The sequence below is a fragment of the Impatiens glandulifera genome, chromosome 8, assembly GCF_907164915.1.
Source record: "Impatiens glandulifera chromosome 8, dImpGla2.1, whole genome shotgun sequence".
In the NCBI taxonomy this organism is placed as follows: Eukaryota; Viridiplantae; Streptophyta; class Magnoliopsida; order Ericales; family Balsaminaceae; genus Impatiens; species Impatiens glandulifera.
Genome location: NC_061869.1, coordinates 45,929,752 through 45,957,069, shown reverse-complemented (window position 1 = coordinate 45,957,069; position 27,318 = coordinate 45,929,752). Strand labels below are relative to the sequence as shown.

General features: G+C 34.5%; 2 protein-coding genes across 4 annotated transcripts; both read right to left on the bottom strand.

Annotated features, from left to right (window-relative positions):
* Positions 1–585: 585 nt before the first annotated feature.
* Positions 586–4,831, bottom strand: LOC124911888 (splicing factor U2af small subunit B-like). Of its 3 annotated transcripts, XR_007096626.1 has the most exons (7): positions 4,482–4,831; positions 4,129–4,215; positions 3,963–4,044; positions 3,739–3,865; positions 2,723–3,113; positions 1,666–1,744; positions 586–1,072 (listed from the first exon to the last, which is right to left on the bottom strand). XR_007096626.1 is itself a non-coding variant. In XM_047452418.1 (6 exons), the coding sequence occupies exons 1-5, from the start codon at positions 4,716–4,718 to the stop codon at positions 2,738–2,740; spliced, it is 909 nt and encodes a 302-aa protein (XP_047308374.1). In that variant the 5' UTR covers positions 4,719–4,831; the 3' UTR covers positions 586–1,072; positions 2,723–2,737. The 3 variants fall into 3 exon arrangements, 2 of the variants coding, with proteins under 2 accessions (XP_047308374.1, XP_047308375.1); XM_047452418.1 differs by lacking the exon at positions 1,666–1,744; XM_047452419.1 differs by lacking the exon at positions 1,666–1,744 and having other exon boundaries at positions 586–819.
* Positions 4,832–12,648: 7,817 nt separating this feature from the next.
* On the bottom strand, positions 12,649–14,170 carry LOC124913387. Its single transcript, XM_047453970.1, has 5 exons — positions 14,020–14,170; positions 13,675–13,915; positions 13,280–13,519; positions 12,785–13,181; positions 12,649–12,690 (listed from the first exon to the last, which is right to left on the bottom strand). Exons 1-5 carry the CDS (start codon positions 14,168–14,170, stop codon positions 12,649–12,651), a joined length of 1,071 nt encoding a protein of 356 aa, XP_047309926.1.
* Between the last annotated feature and the right edge of the window lie 13,148 nt (positions 14,171–27,318).

The following is a 27,318-nucleotide window of genomic DNA, read 5'->3' as shown; positions in this document are numbered from 1 at the left end:
TCATTGGCTAAGAGCGGGGCTTGTTAGAGCCCACCAAATGAAGGTGTTTGTTGGGTCCAACTAATATAAAAAAGCTTTTATTGTACTTTGGTGAGCATACCCTAGAATCATTTATCATCCCCTCAACTTAGTAAGAAATTGATGAATAATGAGTTTTGAGGAATGAAATTCATGTTGTGGAATTAACTCCACCAACCAATACATTCTAGACCCCAATAAATCCACATAAGTAGCCCTAAAATTAAAGCCACATTTCAAAAAGAATAGGGAGAAGGTTGAAAATGAAATAATTTCATAGGTATGAAAACCTAGTTTTTTCATCAACTTGAAATCGATACCTATCATTTAATTTGACTTGACTATGTTTTGATGAAATTGAAAAAATATTAATGGTCAAATCAAAATGATTAAAATTATGAAAGATTAATTATAAAATTACTATAAAAAAAAGTGAGAATAGATTATCTGCTTCTTCACAAATCACTCACATATTCATTATAAGTGCATCTTCTTGAGAGAGAGGGGATATAAAAAAAAAGTTTTAATAAACCGTCAATTAGTAATAATAATAACTTAACAATCAAGTATCATCTCAAAAAAACCCTAAAAAGAAAAGTTTTGAATGTCAATTGCAGAATCAGACATAATAAATAAGATGGTCACAAGATGAACTCAACTGCCTATATTGTAACCTACAGTTAAACATGAAATGCATTAACCAGCTGGAAGCTTCTTCTTCTTCTTCTCTTAAGTTATTTGAGAATCTGCAGCTGCAAAGTCCAATTAGACACAATTCTCCTCAAACATAAAGCAAGCAACCTGTACACAAATTTCACCATGAGTTGTAATCTTTTTCAAACACTAATGTATTCTTCAAACCTTGCATGTAGAAAAACCTGATTGAACCTGCAACACTCATTATCAATATAACTCAAAATCTTTTAATTTAAGAATTAAAAAAATACATCAATAAAGAATGAAAACAAAACCCGTCATATGTAGTAGTAGTAGTCATTTGATTCATGAATGTAAATTAGTAGTAGCCTGGTTGTACAATTGTCTCTGTGCCTGACTGCACATCAAACAAATTGACAAAGAAAAAAGCACCATAAACAGAAAGGAAAACAGATATAAATCTAAATAAGTGGGTTATCAGGGAAACCAAGACCTTGTTTGATGTGGGTTATTTTTATTATTTTTTGCTAAACGAGTAAGTATTATTAAAATTTAAGAACTGATTTACAAGGAGCAAAGCATTGTGCTGAAAATAAAACATGGCTCAATTTTCCCCCAAAAATATAGAAAAACGGAACCAAGCACAAAGTTGGTGTGTTGGTGAATCAAAATCCCATGGAAAAAACTAAAGAGAACAAAAATATGAACTTTTCTTGCCTCTTCTTTGTGATTTGATGCTAATACTGTAATACATGAAGGAACCCAACAAGGTTAAGATAGTCTGAGAATGATGAAGTTTTGATTTCGATGGTGATTGATGATATTAAGGGTGGGTGTAAAAAAAGAGAATTAAGAATCCGGGAGGTGATCATGAAGTTAAAGAAGGCTTGGATGGAGATGTCAATCAACGTATTTAAATTTTGTGACATGATGCCAGCAACCATAAATAATTTATTAGAGAATAAGAACCAGTTAAGGATTCAGAATGACCTCATCATTGTTGTTCAATGAACAATGTTGAGGTCAAGTGGTGAAAACTTGGTGCAAACAATATTTGTATTATTAGTAGCTGAGAATGCAACAAAACAAACATTAACATTTCAAAGGAAAAAAATATTATGAGTTCCAAAATATTATATTTAGAACAGCTCAGCTAAACTACATAATAGAGACAACTAGCAAACAAGCAAATGAATGTTCATGGCAATGTGTAGCCAGCGAAATTCACCCATCAAATTTCCCATGATCTCCATCAACTTTCAAGAAACACTATTGGTAACCAATATAAGGTTATGTTTTGATTATTGTAGTTATAATTGACCTAGGATTTTAATTCCAATCGGTAAGAATTGGAATTGAGTTCCAGTTCAATTCTAATGTGTTTGGAGAAATCCTAGGATTGTAATTCCCAAGTATAAAATGTTGAATAAAACTTAAAAGGTCATATGCATTCAATTCCATTAGAATTGTAATTCCTAGTGGAATTTCTTATTTGAAGTTACCAAAGAAACAAAGGATTTGAAATTAGACCTCAATTATTTCTCTCTATCTCTATCTACGCCTTAAACCAGACATAGCCTAAAGTCTTTTGCAATTGAATAGGGCTTCATCCATTTCTTCATTAAGTTGTGTGCAATAGCAAAGTGGGATTGTTTAGTTAGGGAAAGTGTAATTATGATATTTGACAAAATTCATAGAAAATTTGATGGTATCAGGCTTTTTTGTTTAGCCCATTTGAAACACTGTTTTGGTTTTGGGTTTGGAAGAGACTGCGTTAATAAATTAATTTGAAAACAATTTGAATTAGAACTTAATTAGATATAGAATCATAAATTTACTAACATTTTCTCTTCAAAACCCTGAAAGTGTTTCTAAATGGGCTTGATTTAGATTTTTCTCATGAGTTGGAGGGCTTCTCCTTAACATATTACAAAAAGTACATCTTTTGACAAAAAAAATCAAATTCTTTATGATTTCTTGAGATGGAAAATAAAACAAAAGAGAAAGCAAGAGAATAAAATAGAAAACCAAAAGAAATACTGCATACCAGAGAGTAAATTCATCAGTACTGATATCCATCCTCATGCTGCTTATGGTTGCCTTCGCCTCCATTGATTTTCTCTCCTCCTTGTTCCTTCTCCCTATTCCATTGCTCAATTTTGGCACGTCTCTCTTCGCTCCCTTCTCTTACCGGACTTCTGTTCCTCCTCCTCTTCCCCCCTCCTGGGCTCCTGCTTCGTCCTCTCTCATTACCTGGGCTGGAGCTCTTGTATTTCCGACTCTCATGGTAGTAGTAATCTCTCTCATCATCATGCCTTCTACTGTGGCCACGACTACTGTGAGACCGGTCTTCATGACTTCGATGCCTGTATGGACTTCGACTGCGGCTACGACTATGCCTTCTGCGGTACCTCCCAAATAACTGCCGCCTCAGCTCCCTATTATCAAGACAAGTGTAATGTTTGCTGTAATCATGCACGTATTCTCAAATCAAGGAGAAGAAAGTACAAAAAAAAATAAGAAAACTAGTGGAGACTCATGGCTCAATGGTATAGTCGTGTCCTTAAGGTAATGAGATCAAGTCTTCACACTCTTGACCATTTACAAAAGAAAAAGGAAACCTAGAAGTGATTGTTCTAATGAAAACCTAGAGCTTGTTGGCGATAAATTTTTTTACAAAAGAATCGGAAATAGAAAATTAAATAAACATTTTAATAAGGGATATGAGATAATTGTGTTTTTTGTGTGTAGTGTCAAACACAGCCTTTGAATTGTAATTAAAAAGAGAAGGGTAGTTTTATATTTTATAAAATAATTTAAGAAGAATGGTATTTTAGATGATGTACAAGTCATGACAATGTTGTCAACCATTTGCACATCTGAAAAGCAGCATCAAAGGGTATGTAGTACCAAACACAAAACCTCCAGAATCAAAATAATCCTGCATCCTAACTACTTTTGTTACTCATGAAAAATGAGACTTAAGAATTAACTGTTGGGGTAGTAATGAAAATGTTAGTTTTTATTAAGGGAAAAAGAAGAAGAAAAGAAACAAGGCATTACCTGCCAATCTTTTTGAGATGCATAAAGTTGCAATAGCCACCACGGTTGCAGGTATTTTCCTCGTATTGCCTGCATGTGGCTTCACGAAAGTCGGTCACTGGGGAGAAGTCAACAATGATGGGTCGCCCTGTTGAAATTCATAAATAAGTGCAAGAAAAGTCGATAAATATATTAATAAAAACTTTTAACATTTCAAATATATATATGAAGTCAATGGAAGTTACCAGCATAGAACCTTCCACTCAGATTATTTAGAGCATTTGCTGCATGTTCTTCCTCCCTAAACTGGACATAGACATTGCCAACCTGCAGTATGATGTTATATTCTTTATACATTGCTATCTCCAAGGAAACTGTAATGAAGAAAAACAATCAATTTAAAGCCTTTACCATGTGATCAGCAAGATTGTCACAAATATTTAAGCTTTCAATCTCGCCATACTTACTCAGCTCCTCAAATAAGTCTTCATAAAAATCCTAAAACCATTACACCCGAAAAGTATGAGAACCGTGAGTAGCATTCATAAGCTCAAAAGATCATTGACCAATACAATACCTCAGACAAAATGAATTAGAGCAAAAATGAACAACACTTTGTCATTCCAGATGAGATATCTAACAGACAAAAATGTTTTCAAATGGGTTTTTTTAAAACTTCATTTGTATTGTATTGAGATTAAGTATAATTGTGGTGTGGTGTTCGGCAGATTATTATGCAACACTAACAAAATAGAAAAACAAACCTCAAAGTGTTCCTGTATTTTGTGGGGATCGATGGACTGGCCTAGAGCGTCCACACCTGGAGTAATCATGTCAGGTCGCAGGTACATGTTGGAAAGTAAAAGGGTTGGACTTATAGAAGGTTTAGTGTGAAGCCTGGAGCATCGATCTCCATGCCTGCAAGCTCCAATCTTAAAGTAGAAAGGGCAATTCACCCGATCTTTCTCCGTTCCGAAGATTGAAGCCAAATGTTCGGCCATTTTCGCGTCCTTGTCCTTGGCTAACAGAAGAGATATTCTCGCGATGGATGGATGTGAACTCCCACGACAATCTTCAAATCTTCCTTCACTACTCAGATTTCTCTCTTGTTGGGGGTTTTGTTCACGTAGAGGAGAGGAAAGAAAGTGTTAGAAACGAACGGTAGCCAGATGTAGCTTCTAGATCCAACGGTGCACGATTAGAGTCGCGTCACTACCGTTCGTTGACGATGTTTCCAGAATATTCCCGATGTTAATATCCCAAACCTAGAAAAAAAAAATTATATATTTTAACTTATTACAGTATTTTTTAGTATATTTTTATTTATATTTTATTTTAAATAATTATAAATATTATAAATGTGTTATCAAATATACTTATATTAAATAAATCTTTAATATATTATTTATTAAATAATTAATTCTCAAAAAAAATTATACACCATTAGCAAGATTATTGTGCAATTCCTAAAATTTCTTATCTCAAACATAGCTATCACCCTTTAATTTTTCTATGTTTGAGTACTTTCTCAATTTTTTATATTTATTGAAATGTCTTATTTATTTTAATAAATCCCTCTAGTGAAAATAATAAATTTCATGTTATCAACCATTATATTTTAGCGCTTCCCACGACGATATTCTTGGGAAGTTGAGGCACTTTTTCAGTTCTTCACAACAAGCACAACGGACCTTATTGGTTCTTTCATAGTCTTGAACATCTTCTAGACTGAGAGGAGATCTCAAAACACTCATTTCTTACTTATCTGATTCTTCCTTATTTTCTTTCTCTGTCCTCCTTTTTCGCTTCCTGGCTATCGTAGAAAACACACATATTTTTTTTTTTTTGGGAAAACAGCTTAGTGCCATTTCATTAAAAAAACCCAAAAGAGGGAAAAAATACAAAAGTTTAAGATCAGATCTAGACAATTTCTAGATTTGACAATGAAACAATAATTGAATTACAGACAATAACAATAATCAATTAGCGCCTACAGCGTTTTTACTTTTATTCTACTTGTGACCTTCTCAAACGAAATATCCCATATATGGCAGAGCTTTCTATTCTCTTCATTCCTTTCGATTCCTCTCCAGGATTGAATGAGTGCATTTCCATCTGAAGTTATATCTCTCCAAATATCTTCAGCGGTTCTACTTCTTCCACTGTGAGTTCTTGAATTTCTTTCTTTCCAGATATTGTAGATTACTGCTCCAAAGTAGCATTTCAACGTACTTACATAGAAGGATCTTCCTTTTGCTTTATTCTTCATCCACTCTTGGATTTCTTCCCATATTCTTGGAAAGTTGATGATGTTCATGTTTGCAGCATACATCCTCCAGATTTGTATTACAAAAGAGCATTCCCCAAATAAATGGTTTATGCTTTCCTCAACTCCCAAACATAGGACACAGTTGATATCAGGAATGTTTATATATTTTCGAATTCTGTCTTTTGTTGTCAACCTTTCCTGTATACCAGCCAGAGAATAAATTGGTGACGAGGAATAATCTTTGGAGACCATACCACATTATGCCAATCTACCTCCTGTCCTCTTGTTCTAACAATTTCCCATGCCTTTCTTGTAATAAACTTCTCATTGCTTTCTGTTTTCCAGCTTATTTCATCATTATTTTCATTGAGTTGCTTCTGCCTCATTAGGTTTAGGATTCTATCACCTTCTGGAATACGCCTCAAAAGTGAATCACATCTACCTTCATATACGTCTCTAAATGAGTATTTGATGTATTCTCTTCTAACTCTGTTTCCTTGCATTTCTTCTTTGAATATAATGGGAATATTATCCAACCAAGGATCATGCCAGAATAGTACCCCTCTTCCATTTCTAATTGTGGTTTTCACCATTTGAAAGGCATCTTTTCTTGTTTTTAAGATTTTCTTCAATGACCATGCCATTCTTTCGTTGATGCTTAGTGTCCAGATACTCTGCTCTTCTTTCATAAATCTTGTATGCACCCATTTGACCCATAGGGAGTCCGCTTTTTGCTCCAACTCCCATAAGCTCTTGATGGTGAGGGCTTTGTTCCATTCAACACAACTTTTTATTCCTAGTCCTCCTTCTTCTATGGGAGTGCAAACATCCTCCCATTTGACTTTTTTTCCTCCTCTGCCTTGTGTTCCCCATATGTAGTCTCGCATGATTCTATCGAGTTCAGCCATTACTTTCTTTGGGATGACTATCTGTTGTGCCCAGTAGCCAATAATTCCAAAAATGACTCTTTTAATGAGCTCGATTCTACCTGCATAAGACAGTTTTTTCGTAGCCCAACCCACAACAGAATTTCTAACATTTTCTATCAGTTGTCTAAAGTGATTGTATCGGAGTTGTTTTGATGACAGGGGTACTCCAAGGTATTTCACTGGTAGTTCACCTTCCTTGATTCCCATAATATTGAAAATGTTTTCTTTCCTTTCTTCATTAACCCCTCCATAGAAAGCCTGACTTTTGTCCTTATTGATGTATAGACCTGTAATACTCGAAAAGATTGTTAGAGCTTCTTTGATTATACTAACAGATTCAACATCCGCATAAGCCACAAAAAATAGATCATCTGCAAAATATATATGGGTTATTGCTTCTTCTTTGCAGTACGGGTGAAATTTGAAATGATGACTTCTCAGAAGCATTTTTAAAATGCAGTCAAGAATTTCCATTATTAAGACGAATAAGTAAGGAGATATAGGGTCTCCTTGCCTTACTCCCCTTTCACCCTTGAAAAAGCCTCCATGAATACCATTCACGCTCACAACAAAGTGAGGAGTGGAAACACATTGCATAATCCAATCAATGAAAATAATTGGAAAACCTGCAGCAAGGAGGAATTCGTGGATTGATCCCCATCTGATCGAGTCAAAAGCTTTTTTAATGTCAATTTTGAAAGCCACACGTGGCGATATGTTTTTCTTTCCATATCCATTCAATAAGCTCTGCATGAGTAGGATGTTATGGGAAATAGAGCGTTTGGGAATAAATGCTGATTGCCCTAATCCTACAAGTTTATCAATAACTGTTTTCAAACGTTGCGAAATAATTTTTGAAATAATTTTATAAATAACATTGCAACATGAAATAGGACGAAAGTCCTGAATTTTTTCCGGAATTGAATTCTTAGGAATCAAATTCAACACTGTGACGTTCCATTGCTTCAACATTTTCCTGTTTTGGAAGAATTCTAAAACCCCTTCGCTTACATCTTTACCCACTATTTCCCAGTTTTCTTTGAAGAAGTTCGCGTTGAAACCATCTGGCCCTGGGCTTTTATCCCCTTTCATCGAAAACACAGCTTTTCTAACTTCTTCCATACTAACTATTGTAATCAATTTGTTACCACTTTCTTCACTGATTTTCCTTTGCACAATCTGTTGAAGCAATCTTCGGTTGTCCTCTATTGTTGTGCTAGTTTCTGTTCCAATCAGCTCTTTGTAAAAACTTATTGCTTCCTCATGAACTGCTTTTTGTCCCTGTAAAACATCTCCATTTGAGTTTGTGAGCCTTAGGACCTGATTTCTGAAATTCCTTGATGAACATTTTTTATAGAAGAAAAAAGTATTCTTGTCTCCTAATGAAAGCCAATTTTCTCTAGATTTTTGCTTAGCAAAACTTTCCTCTTTAGAACAGAGGTCTCTGAATCGTGTAAGAGCCTCTTTTTCCTCTTCCCTGTTATAAGGTAGATTTGGGGCTCTTAGTGCCTTGCTTTGTATTTCCTCTAGTTTCATTCTGGCTTCCTCTACTCTTTTAGAAATCCCACTATATTTTTTCCGGTCTAGTTTATTCAGCTTCCCTTTAAGTAATCTTAGTTTCTCACAAACTCTAAACATCTTTGTTCCATTAATTCTGATGTTCCAAGTTTCATTAAGGATTTTATTAAATTCTTCATCTTTCATCCAGAAGTTGAAGAACTTAAAGGGTCTTTTCTGTTTTTTCTCCTTTTCCCAAAAGAATTTCAAAGGGCAGTGATCAGATATACCTGGTTGCAAAACCTGTATTTGGCTTCTTGGGTAAAATTCCACCCATTTTTCATTCACTAGGCCTCTATCAATTCTGCTCTTTCTCATGTTGTCCGCCCCTCTTGTAGTTGACCATGAAAATATATTACCTGAGAAAGACGGTTCAATGCAGTTTATGTCTCGAATGCATTCGTTGAAATCTTGCATGTCTTGTGTTATGTCTGTCTCAGGCTCTCTTTCATTCCTGAATCTTGTAACGTTAAAATCTCCCATAATAACCCATGGTTCGTCGTCCGTAATGCTTCTTCTTAAATCATTCCAAAGTGTCTTCCTCTCTGTCCCAGAGTTGCTTGCATAAACTACCGCAAAAAATATTTTTACCCTTGTCATCAGATTGATAACCTCTGTCAAAATAACTTGCTTGCTTTCAAAAATTTTCTTGATTTCAACCCTTCTTTTATCCCATCCTACCCAGATTCTACTTTTAATCCCATCAGAGTTATGAATAAATTCCCATTCTTCTTTAAAGCAACCTTGGGCAACATTCTCTATTTGACTTTGTCTGACTTTTGTTTCAATAATTCCAAATACTGTGATTTCATTCTTCTCTGCTATTCTTCTAACTTCTCTTCTTTTTATGGGGTCATTTAACCCTCTAATATTCCATGTCATTAAGTTCATTAATGAAAAGAAGATGTTCCAGCTTTACTTCCCCTTCCTTTACTTTTTCTTCCTTTCTGTTTTTCCCATATAGCAGGGCTATAAGGAATTGTATTTTCCTTAATTTTCTTACCTTCTTGTTTTGGGATTTTTGTGTTTCTCTGGTCAACTTTTTTTTAATTGGAGATTGTACAGTTTCAATCGATTCAGCTTCCTCTTCTTTATCTTTCCCATTTCCTTCACCCACTTCCCCTTTCTTGCTTTCTCCCACACTTTTCCTTTCCACAACCTCTTCGTTATTGATTATTGCTTCCAATTCAAGTTTCTTTGTTACCTCTTCATTCTCAGCCTTTGATTCTGAATCTCTTACCACTCTGTCTTCCTTCCCCTGTTCTTCAAAACCATGTTCTGAATTTCCTTCCTTATCTTGATCCTTCTGTTTACTCAATACTAATTCTTTAGTAACCATTTTCTGTCTTTCATTCTCAACATTTTCCTTTTCCAACATTTCTTGTTCTTCTTTCTGTTTCTTTTCTGTCTCTATCTTTGTCTCTTTCTCGATCTTCTTCTTCCTTTCTTCTTCAATTATTTTCGGGCACTTGTAACAGACATGTTCGAATGTATTACAGTCAAAGCATCTATTCGGCCTCCACTCATATGAGATTCTCATAATTGTGGGTTCACCTTTTCTGTCTGTTACCGTCATCTGGTATGGAAGATTTGATCTCGGGTGTACCTCAATGCACATCCTAGCATAACTCATATGCTCACCTTTTTCTGTAGTTGGGTCCATGTAGAGTGGACTCCCCAATAGGCTCGCAAAGTGACTTAATGCTTCAGGGTTATACATGTGGGGAGGGATGTTGCGCAATTGGAACCAGATTTGCGCAGTTTCTTTGGGCTTGCTGAAGAGGTTCATACCTTTTGTCCATTTTTCGAGTTTCATGTAGTTTTTTCCAACAAATGTGTGCCCATTGATCAGAATACTTTCGAGATCTGATCCTTCTTTGAATTTGAGAAAGTACAAGTCATGAATGTTTGATGTTACCTTTTCTAGACCATTTTCCCCCAACTGTTCCATTAGAGTTTTTTTGGTTACTAGAAATGACACCTTATTTCTTCCGATGAAGTTTCCCACTATGACATTCTTCCATGAATTTACGCAGTTTTCCTCAACTTCTTGGGGTAGTTTGAATTCAAACGGGGAACCGATAATTTCAACTTTTGGCTTAAATGTTCCAAGAAAAATCTTTCCCCTCTCTTGAACTGGATTGTCAGCTTTTGTTTCCCCTATGTTCTTCTGCCCTACATTCTGTTTCTGTTGTTCATTCTGCTCGTTACTCTGGTTTTGCCCTGTTTTCTGATCCTTCCCTTGAGTTTTTCTTTGTTCTTCAGCTTTCTTCCAGACCTGGTCTACATTCCAATTAGAATTGTTCTTGATGAAGTAGACTCTGGTTTTGGGGCATTTAGAGAGCTCTCTCAAAGTTTCAACAGACCAGCTCACAATAGTATCGTACTCCTCTTTTTTGAGGAGATTCCAGTCTTGTAGGTAATGTAGGTTGAGCTGCTCTGTGTACTGTTGGCTTTTCTCTTTGCTTAAAACGATTTGGCCTTTCTTTCCCAGTATCAATAATTTCGTTATCTGATTTCTAAGTCCTTTTAGATTGGCCCTTTCATTAAAACCAACCCTCCATTTCCTCGGGTCTGTTTCTTTACCCAATACTTTCGCTGCCATTCTTTGCATTTTTCCTGTTTCACCCAGATTTTCTGCATTAATTCTTTCTCTTTTCAATTCTTTCTGAATTATTTTCTCTGCTTCTTCGTCTGAGTCAATTATCTCAATAGTCTCAAGTTGAATTTGATTCCCATTAGAATCCGAGTTAATGACCTGTGCATTTTTATTTCCTAGACAATTTTCCAGAAGTACTCTATCTTTTCCTAGAGCATGTCCTAGACTATCACAATCTAGGCTATCAGCATGTATTCCACTAACAGTTCTATTATCATTTTCATTTATCTCATGAGTGTTATTGGGATTGGTAAAAAACATACCTGGCGTGTTGACTGCAAAATCTTTATTATTGCTCTTGCTCACGTCAGTCAGATTTCCACCATTTCCTCCTGGCTTTGGAGACCCATGATTTTCAAAGAGGATATTCGTGTGATTCTCTCCTAAGCCTATGTGGAGGTTAGTTGCATTCGAATTTTCTATCTTAGGATCAGGGGAGCATGTGCTGGATTCACCCATTGCCCGATTAAGAGAGTTGGCCGGGCTTGTACCAACTGTTGACAAAGAGGGAATTTCCCGTACTGCTGAAGCTACAATGTTTGCAAAAGTCATATTTAAAGTGGCCGACACGGACGGATTCGTGTCAGCGAAGCTTTTAACAACTTTACAGTACACAGGTTTGAAATTGATTTCCTGATGTACTCTAGTCTTGACCGAGAGATCTATGAGTAGATTTAGTAGATTTCTGCGGAAAGACGACCCTTCCGACCGAGAGATGAAATCACGACGCACACGGAACACGGATTTCACAAATCGCACAGATGGCACAGTTCGCACGGCAACGAATGGTGTGTGATTTCTTTGCGACTGCAATCGAGGGTTTCTTCAACGACGATTACGACCGCGACGGCATATCGCGGCACACACGGCACGCTGATCGCACAGTTCGCACTTCACCTAGGGTTTTGTCGTCGTGTCTCAAAAACAAGTATTTTTTTTTTGTTTAAAAAGTTGTAACACACATATTTAGCCTACATTCATATGAGATTTCTATGACTGTAGGCAAAGCTGTCAAAATCGAAAGTTTACGTAAAATCGTTAGACTATTGTAAACTCGTATCGTAAACTCGTAAGAGTTTACTTATAAATAATATTAACTATTAAATTATAAATCATTCAAAATATTTTAAACTTAATAAATAAAAATCATTCAAAATACTTAATAAGTTGTTCATAACCAACTTTTTAATCAAGAAATTAAATCATCAACATTTGTCTCATTGTTAACATCAAAATTGTTTAAATCATCCATAGCATCATCAACTTCAACATCATCATCAACTTCATCATCATCATCTCTTTCTACTCCTTCTTTTCACCATCTTCCTCGCATATTTCTTCTTCGTTTTCTCTACATTCAATACTCTCTATAAATAAACGTGTTTGAGATGACGATGAATTATACGTATCATTTTTTTCAATTATCTACTCATCAACGGAAGAAACATCTTCAACGTATTTTCTTAATACTTGTTTTTCATTTAACTTCATGTTGTACATGACAAATACCAAGTCATTCATTTTTGTTGATGTAGACAATTCCTACGCTTTGTATGCACCTATAGGCAAAGAAGAATATTAATGTTATAATTTTAAACTTTGAATAATTAGGTAAACAAAAAAATTTAAATATATGTAAAAACATAAACATACCATTTCAAATGCACTCCAATTCCGTTCACATCCAGATGAACTGCAAGTAAGACTAAGTATTCTAATAGCAAACATTTGTAGCTCTGGACATTCATCACCATAAGAATCCCACCATTCAGCTGGAGACTTTGTGCTTATTGCCAATTTTGTAAATTTAGAACCAAATAATCCTCTTGCATTTTTATATGATTCAAGCTGGCTATCTATCTTACTTATCATATTTTCATCGGTTATCATCCTTTCAATACAACTATATAAACCCTTTTTAATCTGGAAATTAGATTTAAAATCACAACTATAATGATATTGAGGATTTAGATAATAACCAGCATCATGTAAGGGTTTGTGGAGTTGAATTGCCCATCGTTCATCAATGATCTTCCAAATAAGTTCATAACTAAAATGAAGACAAACAATATATTATGAATACATAGATAAATGAATATTTTATATAATAAAAATCAATAAAAATACAAATGTTAGTATGTTACTTACTTTCTCTTTATATTGTTGAAGTTGACTCTAATCTTTTCTTTAGCTTCATCAATTTGTTCATAAATAAAACCCATGGCAGGCTTAACATCTGAATCCGCCATTCTAAGTACTTTAATTAGAGGTCTCGCAGCTTTGAGACATGTAATTGTATTTGACCATAATCGACTACCAATAACCATTTCCTCAATTTTCTTCCCATCAACCGTATTCGAGAATGAACTTGATTTCCAATTTCTTGAACTAAACATAGTCATTAATGGAACTTTTAAGTTAATAAAACTCCCTAATGTGAGATATGCAGTGGCAAATCTTATCTTTGCTGGTCTAATCAAGTTTCTTCCATCAGTAAAATGTCGTAACATAGATATAAGTAGAGTGTTCTCGAGTATATATACCTTATTATGCTTTTGGCACTCTGAATTGTCAAGGTATGAACATGTATTTTTTTCTCAAAATCTTCTAACATGAGATCAATACAATGGGCAGCACAAGGAGTCCAATATAAACTTTTTCTTTTTTCCATAAACAATTCACCAGCTAATTTGTAATTAGCAGCATTGTCACTAACTATTTGAACAACATTCTCTTCTCCAACTTCTTCTACAATTGCATCTAACATTTGAAATATCTTATCCGCTGTCTTAGAAATGTCAGAAGTGTCAATGGAAGTTAAAAAAACCGTCCTTTAGGACTGTTAACCAAAAAATTGCATATGGAACGTCTTTTCTTATCAGTCCAACCATCTGACATAATTGAGAAACTTGTTTTTCTCCATTCTATCTTAAAATCTCTTAACAACTCGTGTGTTAGTTCCACCTCTTTCTTTAAATATTTCACTTGTACTTCATGATAAGTAGGTGGCTTAAATCCTGGACCATGTCTAGCAACCATCTCAAGTTCTTTTTCAAAATAAGGATTTTTCACAACATTGAAAGGAATGGCACTAGTATAGAGAAAACGAGAGATCATTTGACAAGCATCTTCCCTTAAATCTTTCTTAAATATTTCACTCACTTTTTTTTGTACGTTTGATCTCTTTATAAAAGATTGTCTCGCACCTTTGTCAAATTGTTTTGAAACAATTTGCATATCCTCTCCTTCATCATCTTCATTCTCATAAATATCTTTTTGTCTTTTTCTTTGTTTTGCCTCATCATTTTTTGATAAAAACTATCTAATCTTTAATTTCACATCATCAGGAACAATAATACAAGGCTCAGCATCTTTGTGTGTACAAGCTAAATGATGTTTGAAACGATATATTCTACCCGAGAATATTTTAGAGCAAAATTTGCATCTAACTTTCTTAGAATTGCTATCAACATACTCCCAACCAATATCAGATCTATTTCCCGGTTTATTCTTACTTAACTTATGAGCAACATAACCCGATAATGACATTGTTTTATAAGTTAGACTAACTCTGCAAAATATAAAATAATAATATTTTAATAAATTAGATATGTCAAATATATTTAAAAGAGATTATAAGTTTATAACTAACTTTTATAAATTAGGATAACTATTTAATTAAAGAAATTATAACTAAAATGCCTAACTAAATTAGGATAAGAATAGTTGAAGTAACTAAACTAGGATTTATTATTAATAAAATAATACTATATAGATAATAGGACAATGTCTAGGACAATATTGAAAAGACAACACTCTGATTCATTGACAATGTCTTGTCTTGTGATACGTGTGAGTTGGAACTTATCATCATCTAACGGTAAAAAACAAAAAAAGTAAAGATACAATGAAGAATGAAAGAAGATAGATATTCCTTGGTATTAGGAGAAGAAAGGAAGAAGAGCACGGTCCGGTTGTAGTATTTTAGAGAGAGAAACTTTTAAGTTCTTCATTATCTTCCATTGATGAAAAAAAGAAATATGCTTACGATTTGCCAAGCTTAGATTCAAACAAAAGATGCAATTATTTTGAAGAAGTCGAGGAGTCTTCATTAATACGAAGTAGTTGAGGTAATATTTGTTTAAATTTTGATATTTGAAAATGAGAAAAATTAGAAATAATAAAACTTACCGATTTTTTCGATTTTAACGTTTTCAACGGTTTGACCGAGTCAACACGCGAGTTAGCATCGATTTTACACTCTTGCAATTTTTTGTGACTCGTGACTCGATTTCTTTAGGTAAAAATGCAAACTCGGATGAGTTGACGAGTTGACGCGCGATTTTGACAGCACTGACTGTAGGTTTCCCTTCCTATCAGTTATTGTCATGTTTTTTGGCCATGTACTTTGAGGATGTACTTCAATGCTTATTCTATCAAAAGTAAGGTGCTCTCCTCTCTCTATAACTGGGTCCATATATAATGGTTTCCTAATAAACTAGTAATTTGACTTAGAGCTTCTGCATTATACATGTGTGTTGAGATGTTACTAAGCTTGAACAATATTTGGGTTGTTTCCTTTGACTTGCTTAAACGACTAAATTCTTCAGACCATCTATCTAGCTTCATATAGTTAAATCCAATATAAGTATGCCGAATTTTAGAATATCATCCAAGTTTGTTCCCTTTTTGAATTGCAGATAGAGATCATTGATGTTTGTACAAACCTTCTTCAGTCCCTTTTACTCTCATTATTTCATTAGTGATTCCTTGGTGACTAGGAAAGATATACGACTCTTTCCTATGTAGTTCTCAACAACTATATTTTCCCATTCTTTGACGCATTTCTCCTCCACTTTAGTGAGTAATTTAAATTAAAAAGGAGAGTAGAGAATATCAACTTTTGTTTTAAACTCACCCAAGTAGATTTGACCTTTGTATGCATGATCCTCTACTTTATTTTCGGCATTCTTTTTCCAGACTTTATTACCTTCCATCTAGATTTGCTCATAATAGTATATGTCTTAGATTTTGGGGACTTCATTAGCTCCCTCATTGTTTCCACTCACTAGTTTACTATCTTTTCGTATTCTTCATTTTTCAGTAGGTTCCAATCTTGAAGATAGTGTATATTCAATTGGACGGTTGTTTGCTGTATTTTCTGTTTGTTAAGCATAATCTCTCATTTCTTTGCATGTATCAATAGTTTTATAATTTGATTTTTAATCCCAAAGAGATTTGCTATTTTATTATACTTAACCTTCCATATTCCTTCATTTTCCCCTATTTTTCTACTGTATTTTCTTTAGAATTTTTATCAGTAATTGTCTCCTTACCTTTTCCGCATTCCTATTTTTTTCTGGATAACTTCTTTAGTAATTTTATCAATTTCCTTTTTAGCTGCCTCCCTTAAACCTTCCATCATAAATTCTTTGACTTCCTTATTCTTATTGCTTTTCTTTCTTCATATTTTAATGAAGAACAGAACACAGTAACAAAGTAGAGCAATTATAGAATATGATACACCAGAAAACCTAACTATTACATAATAGGGTAAACTAAAAACCTTAACCTTACAACCAAGCTTTATAGATGAATGACCGACCCAACTATTAGAATCGATGTCGTTCCGTTCCGTTTGTGTCGATTGTTTCGATTATGCCAATCGTGTATTGAGTTATGAAGCTTACACTTATAATAAACTCTACAATTGTTAATTAGATTTTATTGGGTTTGTATTTGGTTTTGGGCTTGGGCCTGACTAAGAGTTATTTAGGTTTTATTACCTTAATGTTTACCCTATAAATATGTGATTATTAAGGGTTTATAAGAACAAGAAATAATTTTAGAGAGATAAAGTGTGAGGCAAAAAACTTTGTATTCCTTCTTCTTCATACTGAAATTTGGTGACAACTGAAGTGGACGTAGCTCAATCTAAGTGAACCACTATAAATCTATGTTTTCTTGTGTTATTCTTTCTTGATTTTTTACAAATCGTTTCAAGCAGGTCGGATTTGGGAGATACAAATCTTAACAACTGGTATTAGAGTAGCTAGGCTAGATTTGAGCATTGAAAACAATGACAAACGAGAACATTATAGGACATGGGATTGGAAGATTCGATGAGACAGATTATGCCTTCTAAAGGATGTAGATTGAAGATTATCTCTATGGAAAGAAGCTTCATGCTCCTTTGAGTGAGAAACTAGATAAAATGAATGAAGTTGAATGGAAACTCCTTAATAGACATATTTTGGGAATTGGCCGATTGACGCTAGCCAATACGGCTGCTCACAATGTAGAAAAGAGAAGACATACTATGGGTCTGATGAAAGCTCTTTCTGATATATATGAGAAACCATCTGCTAACAACAAGGTACACTTAATAAAAATACTCTTTTACTTAAGAATGATTGATGGTACTTCTGTCACTACTCATTTGAATGAATTCAATACAATTGTGAATCAATTGCTATCTGTTGAGATTGATTTTGGGGACGAAGTTAATGTCCTGATTTTGTTAACATCCCTACCATAGTTTGGAACCTATGATGGCAACAATTAGTAATTTAGTTGGAAATGCCAAACTAAAATTTGTTGAAGTTAGAGATCGTATTCTTGCTGAAGAGGTTCGTAAAATGAATTCCAGTGAAATGTTCAAAGGTTCTGCTCTAAATGTGGAAAATATGGGCATATGTAATGATATAAATTTCAACTAAGGTAAGAGAAGATCTATATAGAGGAGTAGGAAGAGTTAGTCCAAGTCTAGGCAGACATTTGAGTGCTGAAATTGTGGTAAAGAAAGTCATTTGAAGAGGAACTACAAAGCACCGAAGAGAAACAGTGATGATAAAAATGATACAGCCAATGTTGTTACAAAATCTGTTAGTGATGCGTTTCTTCTGTCTGTTGATAGCCCGATAGATTCATAAGTTTTAGACTCGGGAGCGTCTTTCCACACCACTCCCCACAAAGAATTAATGTTGAATTATGTGGCTGGAAATTGTGGGAAAGTTTATCTCGTAGATGGCGAGACACTAGATATTATTGGCATGGGGGACATCAAATTGAAGATGGCAAATGGTTATGTTTGGAAGATTAATAAGGCAAGAAACATTCCAGGTTTAATGCACACTCTAATTTCTATTGCACAACTTGATAAAAATGTCACAATTTCAGTTGTAGAAATGGTGCGTGGAAGATGACTAAAGGAGCAATTCTTGTTGCTCGAGGTCACAAAATTAGAACATTATACACGACTTCAACTTGTAGAGAAACAGTTATTGCCGTAGTTGATGACTCGAAGAACAATGAGTTGTGGCATTGCATGTTGGGCCATATGAGCGAAAAATGGATGAAAATTCTTTTGAAGAATGAACAGATTCTAGAACTGAAGTCTATTGAACATTAGTTATGTGAATACTATAATCTTGGAAAATAAAAACGGGTGAGTTTCTTAAAAATTGGGAAGGAGCTTAAAAAAGAAAGGCTAGAGTTGGTACACACTGATGTGTGGGGACCTGCACATGTTTCTTTTATTGGCGGATTACACTACTACGTGACGTTTATAGATGATTCGACGATAAAGGTATGAGTATATTTTATGAATAACAAATCTGATGTATTTGTGGTTTTTCAAAAAATGGAAGACTTTGGTTGAAAATAAAATAAATTGGAAAGTTAAATTCTTGAGATCTGACAACGGAGGTGAGTACATCAGTTCAGATTTCAAAGAATATTGTGATGTAAATGAGATCAATATGGTGAAGACTGTTCCCGAATGCCTCAAGAGAATAGAGTAGTTGAACGGATGAATCGAACATTGAACGAACGAGCTAGGAGCATGAGATTACAGGCAGGGCTTCCTAAAACCTTCTAGGTAGAAGCTATCAATACTGTTGTCTACTTGATAAACAGGGGAACCTTTGTTCCTCTTAAATTCAGAATTCCTGAAGAAGTCTGGAGCAATAAAAAGGTAAACCTTTCTTATTTGAAAATATTTGATTGCTTATCATATGTTCATATGAATGAATATGATAGGAGCAAGCTTGATCAAAGTCTAATAAATATTTTTTCATTGGTTATGGTGATATCGAGTTTGGTTATCATTTCTGGGATAATTAAAATAGGAAGATCATTCGTAGTAGAAATGTTATCTTCAATGAACAGGTTCTCTACAAAAATTGTGTTAGGAAGACATCAGATGGTAATTCCAAAAGAGACTGGTACGGTCAATTTAAGAGAATTTTCAACTGAATATATACTGACTGTCAAAGAAGACTAGTGTGTTGTTGAAGATGAAATCATTGAGAACGTGACCCTAAAGGAAAATCAGCAAACACCGGTTATATAGTTGAGAAGATCGTCAAGGAATTGAAAACTAGTCGAGAGGTGGTCTCCATCTCTGAACTATATCTTGTTGACAGATAGAGGTGAACCTGAATGCTATGAGGAAGAAATACAATCTGATTAATCAATTAAGTGGGAGTCTGCGATTAAAGATGAGACTTGGGAGCTCACTGAGCTACCAAAGGGTAAGAAAGCACTTCACAACAGATGGATCTTCATGATTAAAGAATAACATGTTAAAACCATGAGGTAAAAGGAAAGATTGGTTGTGAAAGGATTTCAACAGAAAGAAGGTATTGACTACAACGAGATCTTCTCTCTAGTAGTTAAATTGATAACAATCAGAACTATTTTGAGTTTAGTTGCAAAAGAAGACCTTCATCTTCAACAAATGGATGTCAAAAATGCTTTTCTTCATGGTGATTTAGATGAAGAGATTTACATGCGACAACCAGAAGGATTTGAAATCAAAGGAAAAAATGAGCTTGTATGTAAGCTTTAGAAGAGTTTGTATGGTTTGAAACAGACTCCAAGATAATGATACACGTAGTTCGATAACTTCATGAAAAGTAACAATTTTCTGAGGTGTGAAGCTGATCATTGTTGCTATATCAAGAGGTTTGATAAATCATACATTATTTTTCTCCTCTACGTTGATGACATGTTGATTGTTGGAGCAAGCTTGTATGAGATTAACAAGCTCAAGAAAGAGTTGTCTGAAAAGTTTGCAATGAAGGATTTGGGTGCTGCAAAACAAATCCTTGAGATGAAAATTTTCAAGAATGAAGAAGTTCTCAAACTTTCACAAGACGAATATGTGAAGAAAGATCTTAGCAGGTTCAACTTGTATGAAGAAAAACTAATTACTACCTCCTTAGCTAGTCACTTGAGACTATCTAAAGATCATTCGCCTTCAACAAAGGAGGAGAAAATTTACATGATCATTGTTTCGTATGCCTCTACCATTGGTTGTATTATGTATGCGATGATTTGCATAAGACCAGACATAGAACATGTAGTGGGAGTTGTTAGTAGATTAATGAGCAACTTGGATAGAATACATTGGAAAGCAGTAAAGTGGATACTACGATACTTAAGAGGAAGTACGGGTCTCGCTTTGTATTTTCGAAAGTCTAATATAAGTTTGGAAGGATAGGTTGATGCTGACAATAGTAGTGATGTTTATAGTATGAAGATCACAACAAGGTACATTTATACTCTAGAAGGTACGGTAATCAGTTGGGTTTCAAAATTGCAAAAGATTGTTGCTTTTTCTAGTTGTGAGGCAGAGTATGTTGTTGTGACAAAGATTTCTAAGGAGATGATGTGATTACAACCCTTTTGCGAGAATTGAGTCAAGACTACGAGGGAAGTGTGTTGTGATGCGACAGTCAAAGTGTCATTCATTTGGCAAAGAATCTAGTTTATCATGGAAGGACAAAGCATATACAAGTTCATTATCATTTCACCGGTCAGCTTTAGAAGATGGAGTATTAGATCTTGAGAAGATTTCCGGGAGTAAGAATCCATCTGATATGCTGACGAAAGTTGTGACAAATGAGAAACTAAAGTTGTGTGCAACTTTAGTTGGTCTTCTTCGTTAAGACATCGGATGGAAAACTTCTACCGATCGAGAGATGATGAAGTTAGTCTCCAAATGGGAGATTGTTGAGTTATGAAGTCTACACTTATAATAAACTTTATAATTGTTAATTAGAGTTTATTAAGTTTGTATTTGGTTTTAGGTTTGGGCCTAACCAAAAGCTATTTAGGTTTTATTACTTGAATGTTTACCCTATAAATATGTGATTATTAAGGGTTTACATGAACAAGACATAATTCTAGAGAGATAAAGTGTGAGGAAAAAAACTCTATATTCTTTTTTCTTCTTCATAGAGAAATTTATTGTCAACTAAAGTGGACGTAACTCAATTTGAGTGAACCACTATAAATTCGTGTCTTCTTCTTATGTTCTTCTTTCTTGAGTTTTTAAAGATCGTTTTAAGCATGTCAGATTTGGGAGATACAAATCTTAACATCGTGTCGATCATGCGCACGTTCTTGATTTCACAAGCGATCTTGAGCGACTAGCAACCACGACCACAACAAGTGAACCGCGACATTGATACCGTGTAGATCGTGTCGTTCTTTTTGTTCATGTCAACCGTGTCATTCGTGCCGATCATGTTTTCGTGATTTTATTTTTATTTTTATTTAAATTGGGAATGTAAAATTTAGGTGTCTACAAAACTAGATTATTTTTAAGAATGGAATTGATGAAAATGCGATAAGCATGAGAAAATTCAACTTCTTATGTTTGAACAAGTCAAGTAGATGGTCAACTTGATCTGGAAATGAGTGTTCCTCAATTTATCAAGTTTTGCAACATAAATATTTTGATATTATAAGTGTCATGGATCTTGTATCAACTACTAAAGCACTACTTTTCAATCTAAGAGAAAAAAATATTTGATCATCTCCTAGAATACATGCAAATGATTTGTACACAACATGACGTTAAAATTCAAAATATAAATGTTTCATACAAAAATGCAACAAGATGTTCATGCCAACAAAAAGATTTGTTGACAATTGATCAACACTATCATTTAAATATCTTCAATCCAGTGTGTTGGGTCAAATTATTTTGTTAAAAATAATTTAGAGAATAAGTGTATTTTATGACCAATCTTATTTTGATGATATGTAACTAAAACTTAATAAGTTGAGAATGGAGCTAAGTTGTCTATTTGTGTGTATGCATGTGCATCAAACTATGCTAAATTAGACGTGGTCTAAGTAGGTTAAATAGACGTGTTGCGAAGTTAGATGTCAATGTCTAATTCTAGTTAGACGTGTAGTCTAACAGATACGTAGTTAGACGTGCAGTCTAACAGATACGTAGTTAGACGTGCAATCTTATGGATGTATAGTTAGACGTGCAGTCGAATAGATACGTAGTTAAAAATGTAGTCTAATATATACGTAGTTAGACGTGCAGTCTAACAAATGCGTAGTTAGACGTTGTAGACACCCCATTTTTACACCCTAGATACCTGATAAAAAACCCGGCCCGAAATAATACTCACGTTTGTTTATTGAACTGGGAAAACAAAAATAGAAACACCTCATGGAAAACCGACCTAGAAAAACTTAAAAGATAACGATCCAAAGGTCGAATTTCATAACGACTCTATTTTCCCAACCCGTGACATGTTCATGTTGTACGTTTTGAAAAATCTTGAATTTTGAGTATAATATTACTGTTTGCAAATTTGTGCAGAAAATGCTCAAAAAGAAGGAAAACAAGAGAACGAGTCAGCTCGAGTCAACCTGCCAATCGACGAGTCAACCCGAGTCAAAGACGGATCAAGCACGTGCCAAGAAGAAGTGGAAAAGAGTGGACTGGTCTTCTAAAGTGGGAAAATCGGATTATTTGAAAAGTGGGTTATTTGAAAAGGGGGATTATTGGAAAAGAAAATCAAGAATCCTTAAGTTTGAAGTCCCCATGGAGCTTCCATTCGAACCCTAGACTTCATGAATTTATCCCGGCTTCAATACTAGATGAAATTCAATGATGTTGGATGATTTGAAAAGAGAAATTAGTCCTCTTTCATATGGTGTAGCCCAATCTCCCATTGGTGCCCTATATCTAGACGAAATCCGGTCATGAGTGGAAGGTGTTCCTGAAAGGTTTAAACCGAACACCCTTTCACTTAAAAATTCGTAACTTGATATGTGCTTGATGGTTTTGAGATTGCTTAAACGAATCCCATTCTTGGAGGCTCCGTTATGTCGAAGAAGAAGCAAGATTCAATAGAGCAGGAAGAAGAAGCAGTTGCAGCAAACGCATACGAAGAACAACAGCAGGTTCCGGCCAGAGCTCTTTCAATTTCAGTCCATCTTTTTCTCATTCTTCAGTCTACTTCGTCTGTATTTTCCATTCAGGTAACTCCCACAACAATGTAGATCTTTATTCAATTGTTGAGGCATCAATTATGTACACAGATGTCGTTTATTTGTTTAAGAATCCATTTGATTGTTCAATGAATTTGTTGATTGCTATGGTTGCATGTTCTATTTGTTTGGTTAACTTCCTAGCTGATAGATTGTGTTTGGGACGGTTTAGGTACCATTTAACTGTGGATATTAAATTGCAGGCTTGCATATGAAATTTGTTTAGTTCGATACTATGTTACTGTATTTTGATTTGGATTGTTGGCTGAATAATCAATTGATAGGTGTTAGTCTGGATTTAGCGTAGTCATAGGATTTGATTAGAGTACGTTCTATCCAAAGTCTCAGTTTCGTTTTGAGAAAACTGTGAATGTCCTCGTCGATCGAAAGGAAGGGCAGACATGCTGTTTTCTTTCTCTTAGTCGCTCTTTCTGTGACTGTTCTTCAATTGAAATCTCGTTGTCAAGGAAAGGTGACTCTGATCCGTACACGAGTTCCTGGTGGTTAGGCGAATGGTCACGACGATTGCGAACTGGAAGAAGAAGAAGATCCAGACGATGTCGATCCAGTATTGCCATTTGGAGAAACAATGTCGATCCCTTCTACTTGAGATCGGGATCTGTTCGAATCGACCGAATGAGTCACAACATAGGATGGAGACGGAACCCCTGCGAGATGAACGGAATGGCGAAGTATCGTCTTCGTGCAGTCTTCAGCTGCAGACGAAGGTCGCCGGAAATCGTCATCGCCGGAAATCGCCTGGCCGGAGAAGAATGGAGGACCGGTTGAGGTTGGGGTTCTGTTTTTTTTTTTGTTTTTTTATTTTGTTATGTTAGGTTTCCTCCAACTTCTGTTGAAGTTGTAAAGAGGCCCATGGGCCTCTTTTATTTTTAAAATAGCCTAAATACTTTAATTTCGAATTAATTATTTAATTCGAAATTAAAGTAGTCCTGAACTTTTTCCCTCCTTTCAATTGGAACTCTAAACTTTCTTTGGATTTTATTTTAATTTAAACTTTAAAAAAAAAAAAACTAAAAAAAAAATAAACTTAAGGTCCTGTTTGTTTCTCAAAATTTACAAATGACTTTAAAATGAGGATTCGGACATTCAAATCACTTTCAAATTTTCTCAAATTTTCCCCAAAACTCCAAAATATTATTTTCTTCGAAAATAATTTTTCCCGGAATTTTTAGGGCCCGTTTGGAAAAATGTCTATCTTTGTAGTGTCATATCGGGGGTTCTATAACTCCGAAAATTTCAAACTCGATTCCTATGAGCTTTTAATAATATTTTTGACTATCATATGAAATTTTTGGGAATTATTTTTGAAAATGACTCATTTTAATGTGTTGTGTTCGGAGTTCTCTTTAACTCTGAAAATTTTTAACTGGTAAACACTTGGGACCTTAAGTTAATCCACTCTCTTCTCTCCTCTGAGCAAAAAGAATAAAATTCTAGTTTTTCAATCGAATTGTTATTCTCCTCATCTATTCTCATTTGATCTTTCTCGGGAATTCTGATTCTCGTTTTTCTTTGACAGCGTTGCTCTATGCCTTGCAATGCTCTTTGATGCCTTTCAATGCCTTTTCATACTTTTCCAATGCCTTATCCTTGTCAAATACCCCATGAATAGGACTAACCCCTTGCAAAATGATTAAGATTTCTCACGCAAGCAAAAGAGTTCTGAACTCAGAACGAAAACGTAATAATCTTTCAAACATCAAATGGCCAATTACTTAGGAGTAGAGACTGTCTGTAAAGACAGGCGTATAGGACATAGCGCCGTAGGCCCTTTCCTAATACGTAACCAAACACCAAACTCTTAAAACGAATCTCTGATTTTTCTTTTCTTTAGTTTCTTTGGGAGGTAAACTAAAGTGGCGACTCTCAAGTCAATTAGTTCGATACATTCTCAAGTGTATCAATTTAAAACCTGTATGGGCCAATTCAATTCGAAAAAAAGGGAGCGTATGCCAAATTAATAGAAAAGGGGCATACGCGCTAGAAAATTGAAGTGAACAGAAATGAACGCGTACAGACGTGCAGTCTAACAGATACGTAGTTAGATGTTGGCATCTAACACCTTCAGACAAGTCTAAAGTGATACGTAGTTAGACGTGTAGTCTAACAGATGCATAGTTAGACGTGCAGTCTAACAGATACATAGTTAGACGTGCAGTCTAACTCCATTAGACTTGGTGGTCTAATGGAACACGCTATTAGACGTCGACGTATAACTTCCTTAGACTTAGTATTATAATAGAGCACGTCTAATGCCTCGCTTCAGCAGCCGTTTGAAGTTATCATACGTCTACTCACGATCAACTAGTTGTCTGCTACTCTACTCAAATCACTCTCGTGCAGTTTGACAGCCAGCTAATTGCATCCAATGAAAGAACGCCACGTACGCATTTGTCCTTCTAACGGTTTGTCCAGTACAAGACAAGATCAAAAGAATATTTGGCACACTACCCGTTCTGTACGCCCATGATCCATGTGCACAGAGCCTGCTGTACTCTTGTACTATGGTCGGTTTTCCAATGGATGTTTTCCATGTGTCCATGTAGAAGATTCGACCGTTGGTGTCCTTCTACTATTTATAGATGCTCAAGGACAACGGACGAACAATTTGCTTAGTAGTTATCGAATTAAATTCTTCTTACTCATTACTCTTGCACTTACTAATTGTATATCATTTTCCAAGTCAAGAGAGAATCAAAAACACTGTCTAGCTGAGAGATATTATTGATCATATTATAAGTTGAACAGAGTTTATTCTTTTCAATAGAGTGTTCGTTATTCAGTAAGCTGTACTTTATTCAAAGAAGTTTAGTGAAATCAATCCGGTTGTGAATGGGTGACGTATGAGAGTTTGCTCTGAACATGCATAAACAACTTGTTGTGTTCTTTACCTTCTGTCTTTCATCTTTCATCTTTCATCTTTCATCTTTCATTGGTTCAAAGCTTCAAACCTAAACAAATAGTTCCGCACTTGAATTGTTTCAAGAGTTTATGAAAGTTTGTAAAAAATAGAAAGTGATATTAATCTCTAATAGGATTTTTATCAATCCGTTAATCCGAAGTTGCTAACAATAGTCAGACCCCGTCTCTATTGGTTGCACCGATCCTATCACAGTGATAGATTTTTAACCAGAATAGTTGAGTATATGATATGGTTAGACAAATGTGCATTGACTATCTGGTAAGATAATTTCTACCTTTATTTCCTAAACCCTTTAGATCATCTCCAACCCACCTGCAAACTCATTTTCATAATATGTTTTAGCCCTCCAACTCACCTGCAAACTCAACTGCATTTTGAGTTTTTCTGCAAATTCTCTCTCCTCCAAACCCAAATTTGCAGGGACACTGTTCACATATTCAAAAGTTTTCAAAACTTTCATTTTAACCCTTTTAGTTTGTTTTTAATTAATTTACATAAGTTATTTATATTTTAATTTATTTACATATTTAATTTATTTATATAATTTATTTATATTTTTTAAGTATTATAAATTTATAATAATAAACAATATTGATAAAAAAATAATAAATAATAAAAACAATTTTAATAAAATAAAACACGTAAAAAAACTGAAAAAATACAATAATCCATTACATAACTAAGAAATTGAAAAAGACATTCCGATTACATAACTAAAAAATTGAAAAAGACATTTAAAAAGACAATCTGAGAATTGATAAATCGTCTATTTTATGTGTGGAAAGTATGTTTTAATAAGGTTTGTTTTGTTTTATTTTTTTTGTTTGTGAAATGTAATTTGTGTTTTTTTAATAATGTTTAATTTGTTTTATGCAGTTGTATAAATAATTGATTTATAATTAGAATTTAAAAGTAATTAATAAGTTGTTGTAAAGTT

What these genes read in the sequence shown, in the direction of transcription:
- LOC124913387 (XM_047453970.1), bottom strand. Translation starts at nt 14,170, where the DNA reads ATGGTTGCTAGACATGGTCCAGGATTTAAGCCACCTACTTATCATGAA. An exon ending in AGTGCCAAAAGCATAATAAG is followed by an intron (nt 13,520 to 13,674) that starts GTATATATACTC and finishes GACTATGTTTAG; the next exon opens with TTCAAGAAATTGGAAATCAA. An exon ending in ATTGGAGTGCATTTGAAATG is followed by an intron (nt 12,691 to 12,784) that starts GTATGTTTATGT and finishes CTTTGCCTATAG; the next exon opens with GTGCATACAAAGCGTAGGAA.
- LOC124911888 (XM_047452418.1), bottom strand. Translation starts at nt 4,718, where the DNA reads ATGGCCGAACATTTGGCTTCAATCTTCGGAACGGAGAAAGATCGGGTG. An exon ending in GAGTGGAAGGTTCTATGCTG is followed by an intron (nt 3,866 to 3,962) that starts GTAACTTCCATT and finishes GAATTTCAACAG; the next exon opens with GGCGACCCATCATTGTTGAC. An exon ending in CATCTCAAAAAGATTGGCAG is followed by an intron (nt 3,114 to 3,738) that starts GTAATGCCTTGT and finishes TCTTGATAATAG; the next exon opens with GGAGCTGAGGCGGCAGTTAT.